This window comes from Monodelphis domestica, chromosome 5 (assembly GCF_027887165.1).
Source record: "Monodelphis domestica isolate mMonDom1 chromosome 5, mMonDom1.pri, whole genome shotgun sequence".
NCBI lineage: Eukaryota > Metazoa > Chordata > Mammalia > Didelphimorphia > Didelphidae > Monodelphis > Monodelphis domestica.
The window spans coordinates 168,644,657-168,662,843 of record NC_077231.1 but is presented as its reverse complement, the minus strand read 5'-3'; the positions used below and the strand labels follow the sequence as shown (position 1 = coordinate 168,662,843).

General features: G+C 34.3%; 1 protein-coding gene across 15 annotated transcripts in view; it reads left to right on the top strand.

Moving 5' to 3' along the window:
- Positions 1-18,187, top strand: part of SRPK2 (SRSF protein kinase 2) — a 344,030-nt gene that overhangs the window by 228,379 nt on the left and 97,464 nt on the right. For all 15 annotated transcript variants that reach the window (XM_056800872.1, XM_056800879.1, XM_056800871.1 and 12 more), the window contains one exon: positions 17,535-17,686. In XM_056800872.1, the coding sequence (XP_056656850.1) occupies positions 17,535-17,686 (152 nt within the window). The remainder of the gene's footprint in view (positions 1-17,534; positions 17,687-18,187) is intronic.

Genomic DNA, 18,187 nt, shown 5'->3' with positions numbered 1-18,187 from the left:
TGGTGTAGGGTGTGAGGTGTTGATTTATTCCTAGTCTCTCCCACACTGTCTTCCAATTTTCCCAACAGTTTTTATCGAATAGTGGATTTTTGTCTCAAAAGCTGGGATCTTTGGGTTTATCGTATACTGTCTTGCTGAGGTCGCTTTCCCCCAGTCTATTCCACTGATCTTCCTTTCTGTTTCTTAGCCAGTACCAAATTGTTTTTGATGACTGCTGCTTTGTAATATAGTTTAAGGTCAGGGACTGCAAGGCCCCCATCATATGTGTTTTTTTTTTCATTATTTCCCTGGATATCCTTGATCTTTTGTTCTTCCAAATGAACTTTGTTATGGTTTTTTCTAAATCAGTGAAGAAGTATTTTGGTAGTTCAATGGGTATGGCACTAAATAGATGAATAAGTTTGGGTAGGATGGTCATTTTTATTATATTGGCTCGTCCTATCCATGAGCAGTTAATGTTTTTCCAATTGCTCAAGTCTAGTTTTAGTTGTGTGGAGAGTGTTTTGTAATTGTGTTCATATAGTTCCTGTGTTTGTCTCGGGAGGTAGATTCCTAGGTATTTTATTTTGTCTAAGGTGATTTTGAATGGGATTTCTCTTTCTAGTTCTTGCTGCTGAGCTGTGTTGGAGATATATAGAAAAGCTGATGATTTATGTGGGTTTATTTTGTATCCTGCAACTTTGCTAAAGTTGTTGATTATTTCAATTAGCTTTTTGGTTGAATCTCTAGGATTCTTTAAGTAGACCATCATGTCATCTGCAAAGAGTGATAACTTGGTCTCCTCCTTGCCTATTTTGATGCCTTCAATTTCTTTTTCTTCTCTAATTGCTACTGCTAGTGTTTCTAGTACAATGTCAAATAGTAGAGGTGATAATGGGCATCCTTGTTTCACTCCTGATCTTATTGGGAATGCGTCTATTTTATCCCCATTGCAGATGATATTAAATGATGGTTTTAGATATATACTGTTTATTATTTTTAGGAATGACCCTTCTATTCCTATGCTTTCTAGTGTTTTTAATAGAAATGGGTGTTGTATTTTATCAAATGCTTTTTCTGCATCTATTGAGATAATCATGTGGTTCTTGCTGGTTTGCTTGTTGATGTGGTGAATTATGTGGATGGTTTTCCTAATATTGAACCAGCCCTGCATCCCTGGTATAAATCCTACTTGATCATGGTGGATGATCCTTCTGATTACTTGCTGGAGTCTTTTTGCTAGTATCCTATTTAAGATTTTTGCATCTATATTCATTAGGGAGATTGGTCTATAGTTTTCTTTCTCTGTTTTTGACCTGCCTGGTTTTGGAATCAGTACCATGTTTGTGTCGTAAAAGGAGTTTGGTAGAACTCCCTCTTTGCTTATTATGTCAAATAGTTTGTATAGTATTGGGATTAACTGTTCTCTGAATGTTTGATAGAATTCACAGGTGAATCCATCAGGCCCTGGGGATTTTTTCTTAGGAAGTTCTTTGATGGCTTGTTGGATTTCATTTTCTGATATGGGATTATTTAAGAATTCTATTTCCTCTTCTGTTAGTCTAGGCAGTTTGTGTTTTTGTATATATTCATCCATATCCCCTAAATTGGTGTATTTATTGCCATATAATTGGGCAAAGTAATTTCTAATGATTGCCTTAATTTCCTCTTCATCGGAGGTGCTGTCCCCCTTTTCATCTTTAATGCTGTTAATTTGCTTTTCTTCCTTCCTTTTTTAAATTAGATTGACCAGTACTTTGTCTATTTTGTTTGTTTTTTCAAAGTACCAGCTTCTTATCTTATTTATTAAATCAATAGTTCTATCACTTTCGATTTTATTAATTTCTCCCTTAATTTTTAGGATTTCTAGTTTGGTTTTCTGCTGGGGGGTTTTAATTTGATCGCTTTTGAGTTTTTTCATTTGCATTTCCAATTGATTGATCTCTGCTCTCCCTAGTTTGTTAATATAAGCATTCAGAGATATGAATTTACCTCTGATTACCGCTTTGGCTGCATCCCAAAAGGTTTAAAAGGATGTCTTGCCATTGTCATTTTCCTCGATGAAATTATTAATTGTTTCTATGATTTCTTCTTTAACTAAACGATTTTGGAGTATCATATTGTTTAATTTCCAATTGGTTTTAGATTTGGTTTTCCATGTACCATTACTAATCATTATTTTTATTGCCTTGTGATCTGAGAAGGCTGCATTCATTATTTCTGCTTTTCTGCATTTGTGTGCTATGTTTCTGTGACCTAATATATGGTCAATTTTTGTGAATGTGCCATGTGGTGCTGAGAAGAAGGTGTATTCCTTTTTATCCCTATTCATTTTTCTCCATATGTCTATTCATTCTAATTTTTCTAAGATTTCATTCACTTCTTTTACCTCTTTCTTATTTATTTTTTGATTTGATTTATCTAAATTTGATAATGGTTGGTTTAAGTCTCCCACTAATATGGTTTTACTATTTATTTCTTCCTTCAATTCTCCTAGTTTCTCCATTAGAAATTTGGGTGCTATATTATTTGGTGCATACATGTTGACTAATGATATTTCCTCATTGTCTAAAGTCCCTTTTAACAAAATATAATTACCTTCCCTATCCCTTTTGATCAGGTCTATTTTTGCTTTGGCTTTATCAGATGTCATGTTTACCACTCCTGCCTTCTTTCTGTCAGTTGAGGTCCAGAAGGTCTTACTCCATCCTTTAATTCTAACCTTGTGGGTGTCAACCCGCCTCATGTGTGTTTCTTGAAGACAACATATGGTAGGGTTTTGGATTCTAATCCATTCTGCTATTTGTCTATGTTTTATGGGTGAGTTCATCCCATTCACGTTCAAAGTTATGATTGTCATTTGTGGACTCCCTGGCATTTTGATATCCTTTCCTAATTCTAACCTTTTCTTCTTCGGCTCTACCTTTTAGTCCAGTGATTTACTTTGAACCAGTCCCCCTTATCCCTTCCCTTGATGTTTCCCTTTTTAGTCCCTCCCTTTTTGTTCCCTCCCCCTCCCCCCTCTCTTTCCCTCCCTTTTTATTTCCCCTCTCCCCCTCCCCCCCTTGGTTTTCCCTTCTCCCTACCCTTGTTGGGTAAGATAGAATTCAAGATCCCAATGGATCTGGATGTTTTTCCTTCTCAGAGTTGATTTCCCTGAGATTAAGGTTTAAGTAAAAAACCCTCTCTTCCTCTCCTTCTTATAGGAGTTTTCTTCCCCTCCCCTTTCCATGTGAATCTTTGTGTGAGAAAGATTATTCTATTTGGTCTTTCTTTACCCCCTATTTATACATTACATTTCCCCCACATGTTAGTATACATAGATTGATATAAATGTAGTCCTTATAGAAGAGAGTTTGAGTAAAAGAAGATAACTTTTTTCTCCTTTCCCCTTTCCTTAATATTTACCTTTTCAGGTATTCCTTGCTCTTTGTTTTTTGGTATCAAACTTTCCACAGAGCTCTGGTCTTTTTTTGCAAAAAGTTGGAAGTCTTCTATTTTGTTGAATGCCCAAACTTTCCCTTGGAAGTATATAGTCAATTTTGCTGGGTAGCTGATTCTTGGTTGAAGACCCAGCTCTCTTGCCTTTCTGAAGATCATGTTCCATGCCTTACGATCATTCAGAGTAGAACTTGCAAGGTCTTGTGTGACCCTGATTGGCATTCCTTTATATCTAAATTGTCTTTTTCTGGCTTCCTGTAGGATTTTTTCTTTTGTTTGAGAGCTTTGGAATTTGGCAATTACATTCCTGGGAGTTGTCTTTTGGGGGTTTAGTGTAGAAGGTGTTCGGTGAGCTCTGTCAGTGGCTGTATTACCCCCTTGTTCTAGAATCTCTGGGCAATTTTCTTTGATTATATCTTGTATCATGATGTCGAGTTTGTTTATTTCTGGCTTTTCTGGAAGTCCAATTATTCTTAAATTATCTCTTCTCCCTCTATTTTCCAAATCTGTCACCTTGTCGGTGAGATATTTTATGTTCTCTTTTAATTTCTTGGTATTTTGGCTTTGCTTTATTAATTCTTGCTCTTTTACATGATCGTTGTCTTCCAGTTGCCTGATTCTGGCCTTTAAAGCCTGGTTTTCCTTTTCAGTTTGGTCACACCAGTTTTGTAGATGCGTGAATTTCTTTTGCATTATTTCCCACTTTTCCTCCCAGAAGGCTTCCATCTTTTTGGTCATTTCTGATTCAAATTCTTCATGGGTTTGTGGAGAGTTTTCATTTCCTTTGGAAGGTTTCGGAGCATTTTCTTGTGTATCGTCTTCTATCTCCTCTGTATTTTGTATTTTGGCTTCGTAGAATGTGTCCAAAGTCGCCTCTTTCTTCTTATTTTTCTTGGGATTTGGGGGCTTCTGTGCTTCTGTGGAGTTTGCCATCTCTGAATGGGGAGGATTAGCTTTTCTTATCTCTGTCTGGTGTTCAGAGGCTTTAGTCCTGGGCAGATTGTCGGTTCTATGAGGTTTTCCTGGGTTAAACTGAGTATGCCTTAAGGCAATGACTTTCACTGGAACTGGAATGGAAGGGTCGGACCAGGGGGCCACACTCTTCCCTGGCTCTCTCTGTTTCCCTGCTGCTAAGGTGCTCCCTCGACTGGACTGGGTGGGACTGCTTTCCGGAAGTTGCCTTCACAATAGCTGGCCATGAGGCTGTCTTGCCAGCCCTGAGGGTTGCTGTTGTTTCAGAGGACCCTGCTCTCGGGGGGGGGGGGGGGGGGGGCGCGGCTTCCCGGAGCTCCGAGGGCAGTGACTTTCACTGAGACTTGGATAGCAGGATCCAGCTGGTGGGGCTGTCTTGCCCGCCCTGAGGGTTGCTGTTGTTTCCCCCTGCTCTCTGCGGGGGAAGGGGCCGTGGCTTCCCGGAGCCTTGGACTCTGTACTCCTACCCCTTAGGTCCGAGTGATCTCGGGTTCTGGCTTTTGAGGGGGGCCCTACCTTTTGATCCAGGTCCAGGTCCAGGAGGAGGATTCCCAGGGTCTATGCTGTTGATCATTTTGAATTTCGGAGCCTTAGGAGCTTATAGTTTGAGATCGGTCGGGAAGGGTTTTCCGGAGATCTGAACTTTAGCTTTCTCTAAGCCACCATCTTGACCGGAAGTCCTAGAATGTTTTAAAATAGATTGTTAGAGGGTATTTGGAAAATGATCTCTTTTGATATCAAAGGAAGTAATGTATTTTTCTGCCAAATAATATGCAAATTTTTCTTAGCCTTCTTCCCCCCCCGCCCACTCTTGTAGTCATAAAATCTATGTAGCAGCTGATGATGAGAGTCAGAATATTCTGTAGTTGCTATGGAAGGATATAACAAGTGATGCATATCTTATTCCTTGATTGTTAGGCTATTTATTCCATTTTTGATGCTTAATATAGATGATATATAAAATTAAAAAGACTGAAAGATTACATTTTGATATATTTATATAATGTAATTTATTTCAAGTTAGGGAAGAGTAAAGATTTAAAAAAAATCCTATTAAAAGTGAAAATATTTTTCAAAACTAATTTCTTATAGAATAATAGAAATTTTATTGTATTGTATGTTAAAGTTATTTGAGTTATAAACTGCTATTTTTCTGTCATGCTTAGAAAACATTCTTCTAAAGGATTGATCTGATTATTGGTTTTATGAGAACATTTTAATGAGTACCTTCATTGTTCTGATATATTTAAGTGCACATAAGAATAAGTATTCTTTGCCTTGGTGTTTACAACTGATGTTTCTTGACCATATTTTCTCAGAAAGCCTCCATAAAAATATATTCAGTGTGTTAGAACATTTCTTCTAGGGTTTTCTATAATTAGTGATTATCAATAATGCACCAAAAAATAGTTCATCAGTTATTCCTCATTCCTGGCCCATTTCCTTTTCCTGCATACGTTTCCATAACTACTTCCTAAGTGGAAGTTATTTTTGGAAATATCTTTTTATTAACCTATGTCAAAGCATCCACAACAGTATTTATTTAGAGGTTGTGTGTTCTGAGATTCATAACAATTATATCCTTGGGAGAATTTTAGTGTCATTAGAAATGCATTTTCCCAAATGCATTTAATTCAATTCTTTTCTCCCAAATTAATTTTGACCATATCTCATCATCCACCTTAGCTTATTGCCTCAATCCAGAGTTTCCCTTGAGAACCTTTGTAAGGGTAATCATTTGACTTTTTGTCTCATGATAAGGTACTGGTTGAGACTTCTAACTAGGAGCACATTTTACCAGGTCTACAATAGTCTTATATTCGAGGCCTAATGTAATTATCAATAGATGACATGCAGCTTTATGAAGAAAGTAGCTCAAAGCTGGAAAACCTGGAATGTCATACATATTATATGTGTGTGTGTGTGTGTGTACACACACACATCCTTAGGTTTGGTTTTCACATCGTCTACAACATTCCTTATACATTTTTCTTGTTTTCACTCTTGTTTTGAACTTTTTAGCATTTTCAATCTAGTGTTGAAAAGTAGTTATAGTATGCTCAGTTTGAGATATTTGAGCTCTACAGTGTTGGTTTGAGGAGACAATGGAGAAGAAAGAGACCAAAAATGGAAAGTTTTGTTCAGCCTGTGTTTTGGGAGACTTTCCAAATTTATAATATGCTGCATAGAGATGGAGACCTGATTTTTACTCCTTGGATCTGGGGTATAATGGGACTCCTTTATCTCTGCATTCTCAGAGAATTCTCCCTCTGAACAGATGGTGATTATCTGTGGTTTGGACAGAGGGTTTATTACTTAGGAATATAAGAGTAGCATCCTCATCCAACCTCTTCCCTGTGCCCCAAAACACTAAGATGTAATTATGTTTTTCTGTTGCATAAATGAATGACTTAACTCTCAAAACTTTGTCATATACATACAATAAAGAAATTCATTTTCATACATAGCTTTTTGTTTTTTATTTCTTTGTTTATTGGAATGCATCTCTGTGAAATGTATCAGCATGTAAGTCCAGCGGCTACAGGTAACTTATATAAATTTAAAATTTGGAATGCTCTGCTTCTATTTAGGTTCCTCCTGAGAATTCTTTCATGTTAATTATATCAAGTGTAGAGTAGGTAGTAAGTCACCTAATAGAAAGAAACAAAAGACTCAGTAGCTCACTATATTTTCTTTCTTCTTTAGTGAGTATTACCTTTCTCGCAGGGAACCATGGTCCTCCATATTGATATTATCTTGTTGTTGAAATCTGTCTGCCTACCCTCACCCCCATAATAGAAATGAACTTGTATGGCAATGCATGAACCTCTGGTGAACACTCAGGCTCACTTCTGTGCATGCCCTAATCATATTTGTACTAATGTACTAATTTAATGGCATAATCATTCAACTGGATGTCATAATTCAGAAAAGAGACCGGTTTAAAAAAATCACAGGAGGCCCTGTCATTTTGGAATATGATGCAGTCAAAATGACATCATGTATTAATAGGAGCACCTAGAAAAAGTCACCATCCTTATAGTGGATTCTTCTCTTCTAGTTGGATCTTATATATGACATTTCATGACAATGTTATTAGATACTGTTGGGTAGTGTACATCCTCCTGTTTTATGTCTTGCTTAATATTGTTAAGAAATCTTGTGTGATGTTATTACATGCATAAGAGACTTAATATTGGGGGAAAGCATTTAAAATTATTTTGTTCTATGCTTTTTATAAACAAAAAATAAGCAAAATGGGAACTTGTCTCACCACTTTTCACTCAGTTGTGTAACTGTAATTTGCTTTGCTGTAGAAAATCTCTTCTAAACCCTGACTCTTCCTTTCTCATATTTCGTGTTACCTTTGATAATAAAATGATCACTCTTGTGATGTTTTTATAAAAGTAAGAAAGTGGAGATATTATTGATAGTGGTGGTATGTTGATTACCTTTTTTGAATTTTAATATTGTCTGTGATTTTCATTGTTCTTTTGATATCTTCTTAGAATGTTTTGCCTTTTCTGAAATTGTCTTCCTTTAAGTAAATTCCTAGTATTAGGATAGCTGAGGGAAAAGGCTATAATCAGGTTAGTGACTTCTCACATAATCATTAATTGTTTTAAAGAATCAAACCTCTTCACAGTTCTACCAGTAGTGTAATGTGCCTTTCCCCATCCTTTTAATGTTATATATATTTCCAGTTAAAAAATTCTTTGTCTTTTTTTAGAAATATGATGTAAAGCTTTATAGTCACAGTTTGTATTTTTCTTATTAGTGATTTAAATAAACTTCATGATTTTTGAGAATTTATAATTTTTTATTTTGAAAGTAGTTAATATCCTTTGACCATTTATCTTTTGGGTATATGATTTTAAAAAATGTTAATTTCTCCTTAGAATTGATGCTAAGTATTAGTTACAAGGCAGAAGAGCTATATAAGGGGTTAAGTGACTTGCCCAAAGTCACACAACTAAGAAGTCTGAGCTCAGTACCTCCAGGGCTGTCTTTCTATCCACCAAGCCATATAACTGCCCCTCATGAGCATAGGAAGGCAGTATGACCAAATATATCTGATGAAACCATGTTTATTGTTTTCCTTTCTGATCAACATGAAACTATTCTGCCAGTTCTTTCGCCTCTCACTGGAGAACTTGGGTACTGCCCTATTTAGCTTTTTTCTATTGACTTTTTGTTCTGTTTATCACAGGAATATCAATAATGAGGTGGTTCATTTTCTCTGTAATTTCATTATTAATTAATATTAATTAATTATTTCATTCTTCATTGGATTAGAGATCTTATCTTTAGAATACCAGTACTTTACTTACTCAGCTACTCAATTTTATTATTCCTTCTAACAATTCAGACCCCAACTTATCTCTGCCTATCCTGTGCTTTTGTAAACATACATGATATTCAGGGTAGTGCCTGCTCTATAAAACTGTCATTATACATCCTTGCAATATAACTAGCTTATCATCTTTTATATATTTATTTCATAAGTACAGCTTTAGGATGCCTATTCTCTTAAGTGAATCTATGTCATATCCCTGCTGAATAATTTCCTTCTCTAAATATTCTTCCCTATTTTAAATATATCTCCCCTACTTTGCTTAAGTAAACCTCTTTTTGATAATTAGGAGAGATTCAATGGATATCTTATTTCATTTAATCTTAAATCAGAGGTAATATCTTGGATTGAATTGGGCTCAACCTACTACAGTTTTTCAGAGTTTTTGTATTCCAATTCTTAAAGCAAACTATTTGTATTAAAAAGAAGGGCCTTTGGAGAAAAAGCTGAGTTCATCAAAGGAGTTTTACAATTTCCTGGAAGCAGTCAGCTTGACACCTTGCCCACAAACACTCTCTGGTTTGGTTCTAGGCCTAACACATTGTCCATTTGTACATAGATCTCCCTTTCAATTGTTTAATTAATTCATTTTAAAAACTATCAGTCAATATTATATATATCATATATATCAACCATATGTCATAATTTTGTCAATAGACATTCTTTTTTATCTTTCTTGCGTGGATGGCCAGGTTAGACTCTTTGGAATAGTTATGGGTCTAGTCTAGTAGACTCTGCAGTGCTTACATCTTTATGCAAACAGCATTCTGTCAACTATAAACACAGAAGCATTTCGGGGAACTCACTATCTATAGAGATTTCCTCCTGAACTTTGACTCTGTACTAGATCTCTTCCATCACATTGGAAAATACTTTTATCCATCCTAGACTAAACCCTACTTAATTTCTCACCTAATGTTTGTTATCAAAAGTTTGTTGAACAAAGTTCTCTTTGTTAAATCTTTAAAGGATTCTGACGTATTGATGAATGACTTCTTGTTTGAAGAAAGTAGTTACTTAAAACTCTGTTTAACTCAATCAACTCACCTGCAAAATGAAGACAATAACAGCATCTACCTCTCAAGGTTTTTGTGAGAATTTGTAAAGTGCTTGGTAAACATTAATGTAATATGCAAAAGCTGGCTTTTAAAAAATAAATCTTACTTGTGAAAGACTGCAGTTCTATACTAATATGACTTTCATTGTGAATGTCTTCTGTACTTGTATTATGAGTTGCAAAGATTTCATACAGATGGGAAAGTAGACATATATTACTTTTTTTGCTATTAATAAGGTTGATGATTTTCCCCCTTGCCTTTGGTTTCTTTTCCTTGCTTAGATACATTATAAATCAGTTCATCATTATCTTCCCCAATTGCGTTGCCTATTTTGTAAGTCTTTCCTAAATGAACTTGGCTTAATTTTGTAACTTTTTCCATTTTTGTTCTCCTTAGTACCAATTCTACTTCTATAAAAGATCTACAGTTTTGAAATTTGGATGCTCTTGATGCTGAAAAAATAATTATTATAAAATATTCACAAACATTTTCTGTTTTTCTTCTGTTAGCTGCCCTTCAATTTTTAGATATCCTCTGGATGATTCAGCCTACCTGCTTCTCTTCCAAAGTTTCCTTTATATTAGTTTTATATTTTACTGCTTTTATATGCTTCGAAATGATGACTCTTTGTAAAAATTTAAAGGCAAAATAATGATTAACTTGTTGCCTTTGGCTTCCATTTCCCTTTCTTCCTGCCAAAAAAGTCAAATTTTTTTGATGAAATCTCCTTTTTTAGGGGCTTTTGCTTTCCTTGTTATGGTTATTGATTTTGCATGTTTTAAAATTCTTTATAAAATAATTCTAATTATCATAGAAACTTTGCTTTTAATTTCCCATTTTTATTATCATTTACCTATATAAATAGTTAAACATTAAGTTATTTGTTTAAGACCATGTTTTTCCTATAAGATTTTGGAATCATAGAGTTATAGCTGTAAAGGACCTAGAAATCAACTAATTCAATTACTTTATTTTCAACATTAGGAAACTGAGGCATAGAGGAGACAAGTAACTTTTATCCAGGGTGTTATAAGGCCCAATAGAATCCATCTTATCCCATCTCTCAAACTTCCCTATTATAAGGGTCACATAGCTAGTAATTATCTGATGTAGGATTTGAACCCAGGTCTCGACTCTAATCACTATGTCATGCCTCCTCTTCTCATAGATAGATAGCTTATTTGTAGATGATTCCTATGTTATTAAGAAGTCTTTTTCTGTCAAAACATGTTTTCCTTTTTTGTGTGTTTGATGTCATTTAGTGCTTTCTATGTCCAATGTCCTAACTCTCTCTCTCTCTCTCTCTCTCTCTCTCTCTCTCTCTCTCTCTCTCTCTCTCTCTCTATATATATATATATATATATATATATATATATAGTTTTTTTTATTAAGGCTTGCCTTCTGCTGTTCCTTTGTTAATATATTCATCTTTATATTCACCTTTTGCCCCCTATGCATGTGAATTATTAATTTGTATATTAAATTTAATATACAAGGACTTATTCCTCTAATTTTTCTATCTTTTCTTTCTCTGTGTTCTTACATTAGTACATAAGTTGTAATTGTTTATGATGGTCTTTTTAAAACAAATCATAAGCTTTTTGTGAACCATGTAAAAACAAGATTACCAGATATCTCATGAAAAATGTCTCTTGTCACCTAAAGGTATAGGATAAAAACTATTTCTTCCAACTCTCTCTTTTGCCTCTTTAGAGAATATTTGTGGGGCATCTTTCCATTTAGGAGCAACTTTCTTCTGGTAGAGTTTATAGCAATAATGCTACATTGTGACTCTTTAAATATAGCATGTCAACTCAGAAGACAGCACATTTTGAGTATTAGGAACCAATTTAACATTTATACACTGGTTAAATTCTTAGTAACCTCTGTCCCTATATCTAGCATTCTGCCATTGTCACTTCAGAAGCAGATAAGGGTTCCATTAGATTGAGGCACATTTTTAGGTTTGAATTCTATTAGACACAGATTTTAATCCTAACTCTGATACTACTTAAAAAGAAAAGGGAGTAAAATTGTGTGACCCTTAGTTCCTTTTCTTCCTTTTTCTTCTACTTGTCATTATATATGAGTGGAAGCGATGGCCATTTCAAATTTTTCTTTATTTTTTTTATCATTGTATGCAAATCATTTCTCATGAAGTTGCTGCTGGTATAATTAACACTTCATTTCTTCTATAATACCAAGCTCTTCTGGCATGCTAAAACCACCCTGACTTTGTTTTCTTCTATATAGCCAATGAGATCCAAGGTTTGCTTGCATACCATGATGAAGTGTCAGAGATCCTTGTGTAGGACTGGTGAATTTTCTTTAATTAATTAAATTAATAAAAGTCTCTTCAATGACAGGGAACTATCTTGTTGAATATCAATGTTTTGGAATTAAAATATTGAACTTAAGGAAAATGATGAAGTATGAAAATTTCTGCATATAGAACTTGTATGGTGATGGTAGCTATTTTTGTTTTTCAAAAATATTGTGGAAAAATTAACTTTATTATATCCTTTGCCTTATCAGTGAAAATCCTATTCTGAGATTGCATATATACTTTTCTATTTGTGCATAACTGTTTATTCCCACTGATAATCATAACTTATTTAGTGTTTTAATGTATAAAATTTGTTCTATATGATTTAATTCAATTCTTACGACAATCCTTCAAGAGAGTTATTGTATTCCTTTTATATTTTATGTAAGTGGAAGCCTAGTCTCAGTTTGTTAAACTTTCAAAATCATACAATCAAACCAGAGACTCATCTGAGATGTACTGTATCAGAGTACAGTATTTTTTCTACTATAACAGGCTACTTCACCAAGTATGAAGAAGTTAGCCATGACTAAAACTTATGGTTGATTTGTGTATGGTTTTGTTAAGATGTGGAAAAATACTTGTTTTATGCTCAAACTCATTAAAAGTTTCTGTTTAAAAATATTTAGTCTCAAATGATCCTTGAATAATAAGAGGTAGAAAATTTCAATTAAGAATACCAAGACTTTATTTTATTTTGAGCTAATTGTGTTTACCAGCTAAGGGGAACCTCACCTGTAGGTATTCATGAACTACAGATCCACACATTATACCCTTCCTTTTGGGAGTAGTACCTACCCTATAGGGAACAGGTGTGGGGTTGGATGGGACTAGTTGAATGTATCCAATGCCTATTTAAATTTGTTATTTAAGGCATTCCAGTATATGTCTTCTTTTATTGGGGAATTGGTAGACGAGGGATGTGGACTATTATGTATGCCCTCAGATATCATTATGTTACTTGGTTTTACTTAATTTTTTTTTAAGTGGAATTAAGTAGTGTTCAGGGAAGTGGCAGATCTAGAAATATATCTGATGTGAAAGAAAAGACTTCAATAAAACTTTTAAAAGTTAAAATAAGGCTTTCTGTGGCAATGCTTTTTATAAAATCAATATTCACAGCATTTAGTTTTTAGAATTAGAGGGGATCTTAGAGACTCATCTAATTCCCTTATCTTACAGATAAGAAAACTGGAGACCCAAAGAGAGGTGACTGGTACAGAATTACATAACCACTTTATCTTTTAACATCTTTTTTGATAAATCTGGATGTTCACATTTTGACTTTGTTTAAAAGGTATTTTAAAACTATTTCTTAGGCTTTAAGCAAAAATACTATAATCTAATTTAAATATTTTACTAACAGTTTACGTATTTTAGCATTCTCTTGACATCTTATGATGACTATAGTCTAGAAAAAATATGTATGTCTAGTTAAATTGTGGAAAAACATTTTATTTTTAGCATCCTTCTGATTAAACAAATTTCACAAGTGGACTTATTGCATTTTCTATGTTTATTTAGGTCATGGAGGCTTTTCTTTCAGCCTTTTGAATCCATACCTTCCCTTTAGGAAAGTAGTATAACTGCTACATTGCCTATTCTCAACCCTAGGTTTTATTTTTGGCATTATGTTTTTAGGGTAGAAAGAATTTTTAGAGTTAAAAAAATAATATTTTTGTATTGTTACCATAAAATAAAAGTCAGAGTGATATTTGAATTATGATACCAAATTCTTTTGAAATCTTTAGTTATAATTTGAAAGTGACTGATTACTATTTACCTTCTGTATTACATCCTGAGAGTCATTTTCATAAAAGATAATAATTACAACATTGGAGTTGACAAGGCCACTAAGAGAGAGTGAATGTTATATAGAGAAATAAAGGCCCAGTTTATATAACCTTTGGGAACACCTATATTAAGTATTGAAAGATGATTTATCATTCTCCAGGACACATTAGGAAGTGATATAGAGTGTCAGGCCTGGAGGCTCATCTTACTGAGTTCAAATCTGGCCTTAGGTTACTTGGACAAATCATTTAACCTTATTAGCCTCGGTTTCCATATATGCAAAATGAGCTGGAGAAGGAAACAGCAAAATGTTTCACTATCTCAGCCAAGAAAACCCCATATGAAGATGGGGATGACTGAAATAAAATAAAAATGACTGAACAACAATATATAGGTAGGTAGAAAACTTAAGAGAGCAATCTCACAGGCCAACAATTATTAAAAAAAAAAAAGGATGAGCATTGTAGATTGTTGGATTTTGTAATTGAATGGTCTTTGGGAGCTAAGGGAGAGCCATTCCTGTCCAGTATTTGGGATGGAAATAAGATAAGAAATATTTTGATAACTTAGTGGAAGATGAGGGAGTGAGGACAAAAAATGTAGACAATTCTTTCCAGGATTTAGCTGTAAAAGGAAAGCAAATGATGAGACTATAGTTTGGGGGAATGGCTGAAGGTTTTTTTTTCCTAATTGAGGGAAACTTGGATGTGTGTGATTGCAGAAGGGAAGGAACTAGTAAATGAAAATAGAAGAGAAGAGGAGCTAATAAGCATTAGTCTAATGGACAAGGTTAAGGAATACAGATGTAGATGTCTTTGAAAAGAGAAGGATCATAGCCACAGAATCAAGAGAAAAAAAGTATCAAAGTAAAATAAATCCAGAGAGAACTCAAAAGCAAAGGTGTATATATTTGTACACACACACATATATATAATTCACACATTTTTAAACAAATTTTAAGCAATTTAGAATTTGTGGTTTTGCATATAAGTTTTTTTTTTGCATTTGTTTAAACGTTGTTGTCAATTGTTACTAAATATATAACAAAAATTTAAAAGGAAAAAAGAATCAAATGAGGGGAATGAAGGATTTTTTGGTAAACAATGAAGAATCAGGAACTCATTATGAAATGCATTCATTTTTTTAGTAAAGTTCAAAGTGACATCTCCTTAGAGAGGAGGAGTGATTTAGATGGATTGAAGAGAGAAGAGGTTTGGAATGTGATAGGGAAAATAAAAATACTGCTACTCAGTGGTAAGGATCCAGTTGGCCTTAGGTAATATAATATTCTACTAGATCCAGTCAGTACAATTGAGGGAGAAGGCAGAAATAAAGTTAAAATTGGGATTTGGGAAAGCATAAATAGGAGAGTTCAAGGGGTCTGGGTAAAGGGCATTATATTTGAACTATAGGGTCAGCTTTAAAAAGGATAGGGTAGTAAACAAGGAAAACTGAGATAGAAATTGAGGGCTTTGATGATCTCAGTCAAGAAAAAGAAATAGATTAAAAAAATGGGAGAGCCAAAGAGACAGAGGTGGGAGTTGAGAGTGATCAGAGGAAATATCAGAATTCTGAAGCATAATATTATAGGTGATGTTGATCATCCCATGTGCTGATGAGGTCAAGCAAATTTCCAAATTAGGGGAGTTTATATTGATGAATTGGGAGGCCACAGTATTTGGGGAGGTATAGTATATACGTTGAAATCATGAAGTATAAGTCAGGGGGTTAAGTTCAAAAAGGAAGAGTGAGACAGATACTAAACTTCTTGAGAAAGAACAGTGACCTAATAGTTGTGTCTAATTAAAATAAAATGGTGCACTCTGATGAACTAAATCTCAAAGAAAAAGAATTTTCAGTGCATTGGCAGCAGAGATCCACCTAGAAATGAGGCATTGTGGACCAAGGAGTCTATATTTATTTAAAAAAAAAGTATATATATATATATATATATATATTTATTTATTTAAATCTTTTTGACTCAGTATTAGACCGAATGGCAGGCAAGATAGAAGATAATGAAGAGAATGTTTTCTGGAGGAAGCTAGTTTTTCAGGAGTATAAGATAGTATGTTAATGAAAGTCTTAACTGAAGGGCAACATTCTTATTATAGAATAAACTTATTGAAGGCACAATGAAAGGAGAAGGTAGCATAATGCCTGAGGAGAAATAGGGTAGAGTTGTGGATAAAGGATGAGTGTAGGGACTAGGAGCAATAAAAGGGTTTTATTTTGTTTTTTGTGGATAAAGGATGAGTGTAGGGACTAAGAGCAATAAAAGGGTTTTATTTTGTTTTTTGCTCTTTTCTTTTCGGACTCAACCTGGAACTGAATTGTGTGGATCAGACTAAAAGGAAATGGTAATTTGCTAACTCTGGATGAGAAATCTAATTCCATTTTTTGACTTCATTTACTTATTTCTCTATTCTTTCCCCCCATCTCTTTTCTTTTCTAAATTTCCAACAGTTAGTTGGAAGAAAAGATAAAATCCTACCTCTGCTTCCACATCCTTTATTTTTTTGCCTAGAACTTCATAGTCCTCAAGATATTTTTCACTTTATGGAATTATCTTTAATTCCCATATGAATTTAGTGGAACTGAGTGGAGATAACAGGTTTAACATTGCAGCAGACTTTGTCACATTCTAGAAATACACACTAGAAAGATAAACTATATCTGTTCTGCATCTGAATGCCTCCATGCTTATTCAACAAACTTTTATTAATCATCTGTTTGCCAGGTACTGTGCTTGGCCCTAGGATAAAAAGAAAAAAAAAGAAGTAATCCCTTATGGCAAGGAAATCACATTCTCCTTAATATGTCCCAAAATCTAAATCAAAGCCATACTGATGGCTTTGATTCAGGTTCTCATCTACATTAATGTTCCTACTGCTTTTCTCTGGCTTTTGTCCTTTAATATTTCTTGTCTAAATCTACTCCTACAGTATGTAGATAACTACTGGACACTAATAAAATGCATGTGGGTCCCGTATCTCTTGTTGACTAAGTTTGACATATTTCTTTTCAGCAAGGTGAGGGAAGAACAGAAGAGAATCAGCATTTATATCAGTGCTTACTTTGTTTCCAGACTCTGTCAAGTGCTTTATAAATATTATCTTATTGTTATTCCTCACAGCAATCCTGCTAGGTGTAGGTGCTTTTATTATTCCATATTTTAGGTGATGAAACTGAGGTAAACTGAAATTAAATGACTTGCTCAGTGTTTGAGCTAGTAAGTGAGCCTAGAGTTGAACTCAATTCTTCCTGACTCCATACCCAGCAATTTGTCCAATGTGCCACCTACCTGCCCCAAAGAATCCCATAACTTATCCTAAAGAGTTGGTTTCTTCAGTAAGAGTCAGCATTTTTTTTTGTTCTTTCTTGTGTCTGTGGAATATTTTTCTTAAGTTTTATGATTCTGTTAGCATATAACAATTTTGACTTTTCAGTGGCAAAAAAAACTCCACAAAAGCAAATGATTATTATCAGTGATGTCTCAAAATTTTCAGACAGAATTGAACTTTTTTTTTCACTGTTGATCAACTTTTTCAAGTTATGTTCATGATGAAAACTTAGATTCTAAGTAATTATATACACGTTCTATTTTCAGGCCGGAGCCGCAACAAAAAGCTCCCTCTGTACCCCCTCCACCACCACCACCTCCACCACCACCTCTACCAGAACCAGCACCACCAGAACCAGAAGAGGAAATTCTGGGATCTGATGATGAAGAGCAAGAAGACCCTGCAGATTACTGCAAAGGTTAATTCAAATACGAAATGCAAAAATTTACAATAACTATTGTCTGAATTTTTTTCCTGTATTTTATTAAAGGAAGACGCTTTAAGGGGGTGGCAGATTGGGGAATGTGTTCTGTACTAAATTTCTTTGACTTTACATTTCCTGTTTTAGCATCAGTCTATGAACATTCCCTATTTGTAGAATTATTTCTTTTATTAGCACTTTTACTTTGTTTATTTTCAGTTTTGTGTAGCTTTTTTTTTTACATAGAGTGACATGATCAGTAAGGAGAATATAGATTTGACTTCCTTAAATTTCTAAACTTTTACATATAATCTTTTTTCTCTCCTGTTGTCTCATTTCAAAAAAAATTTTTTAAAACCCTTACCTTCTTTCTTGGTATCAATACTGTGTATTGGCTCTAAGGCAGAAGAGTGGTAAGGGCTAGGCAATGGGGGTCAAGTGACTTGCTCAGGGTCTGACAGCTGGAAGTGTCTGAAGTCAGATTTGAACCTAGGACCT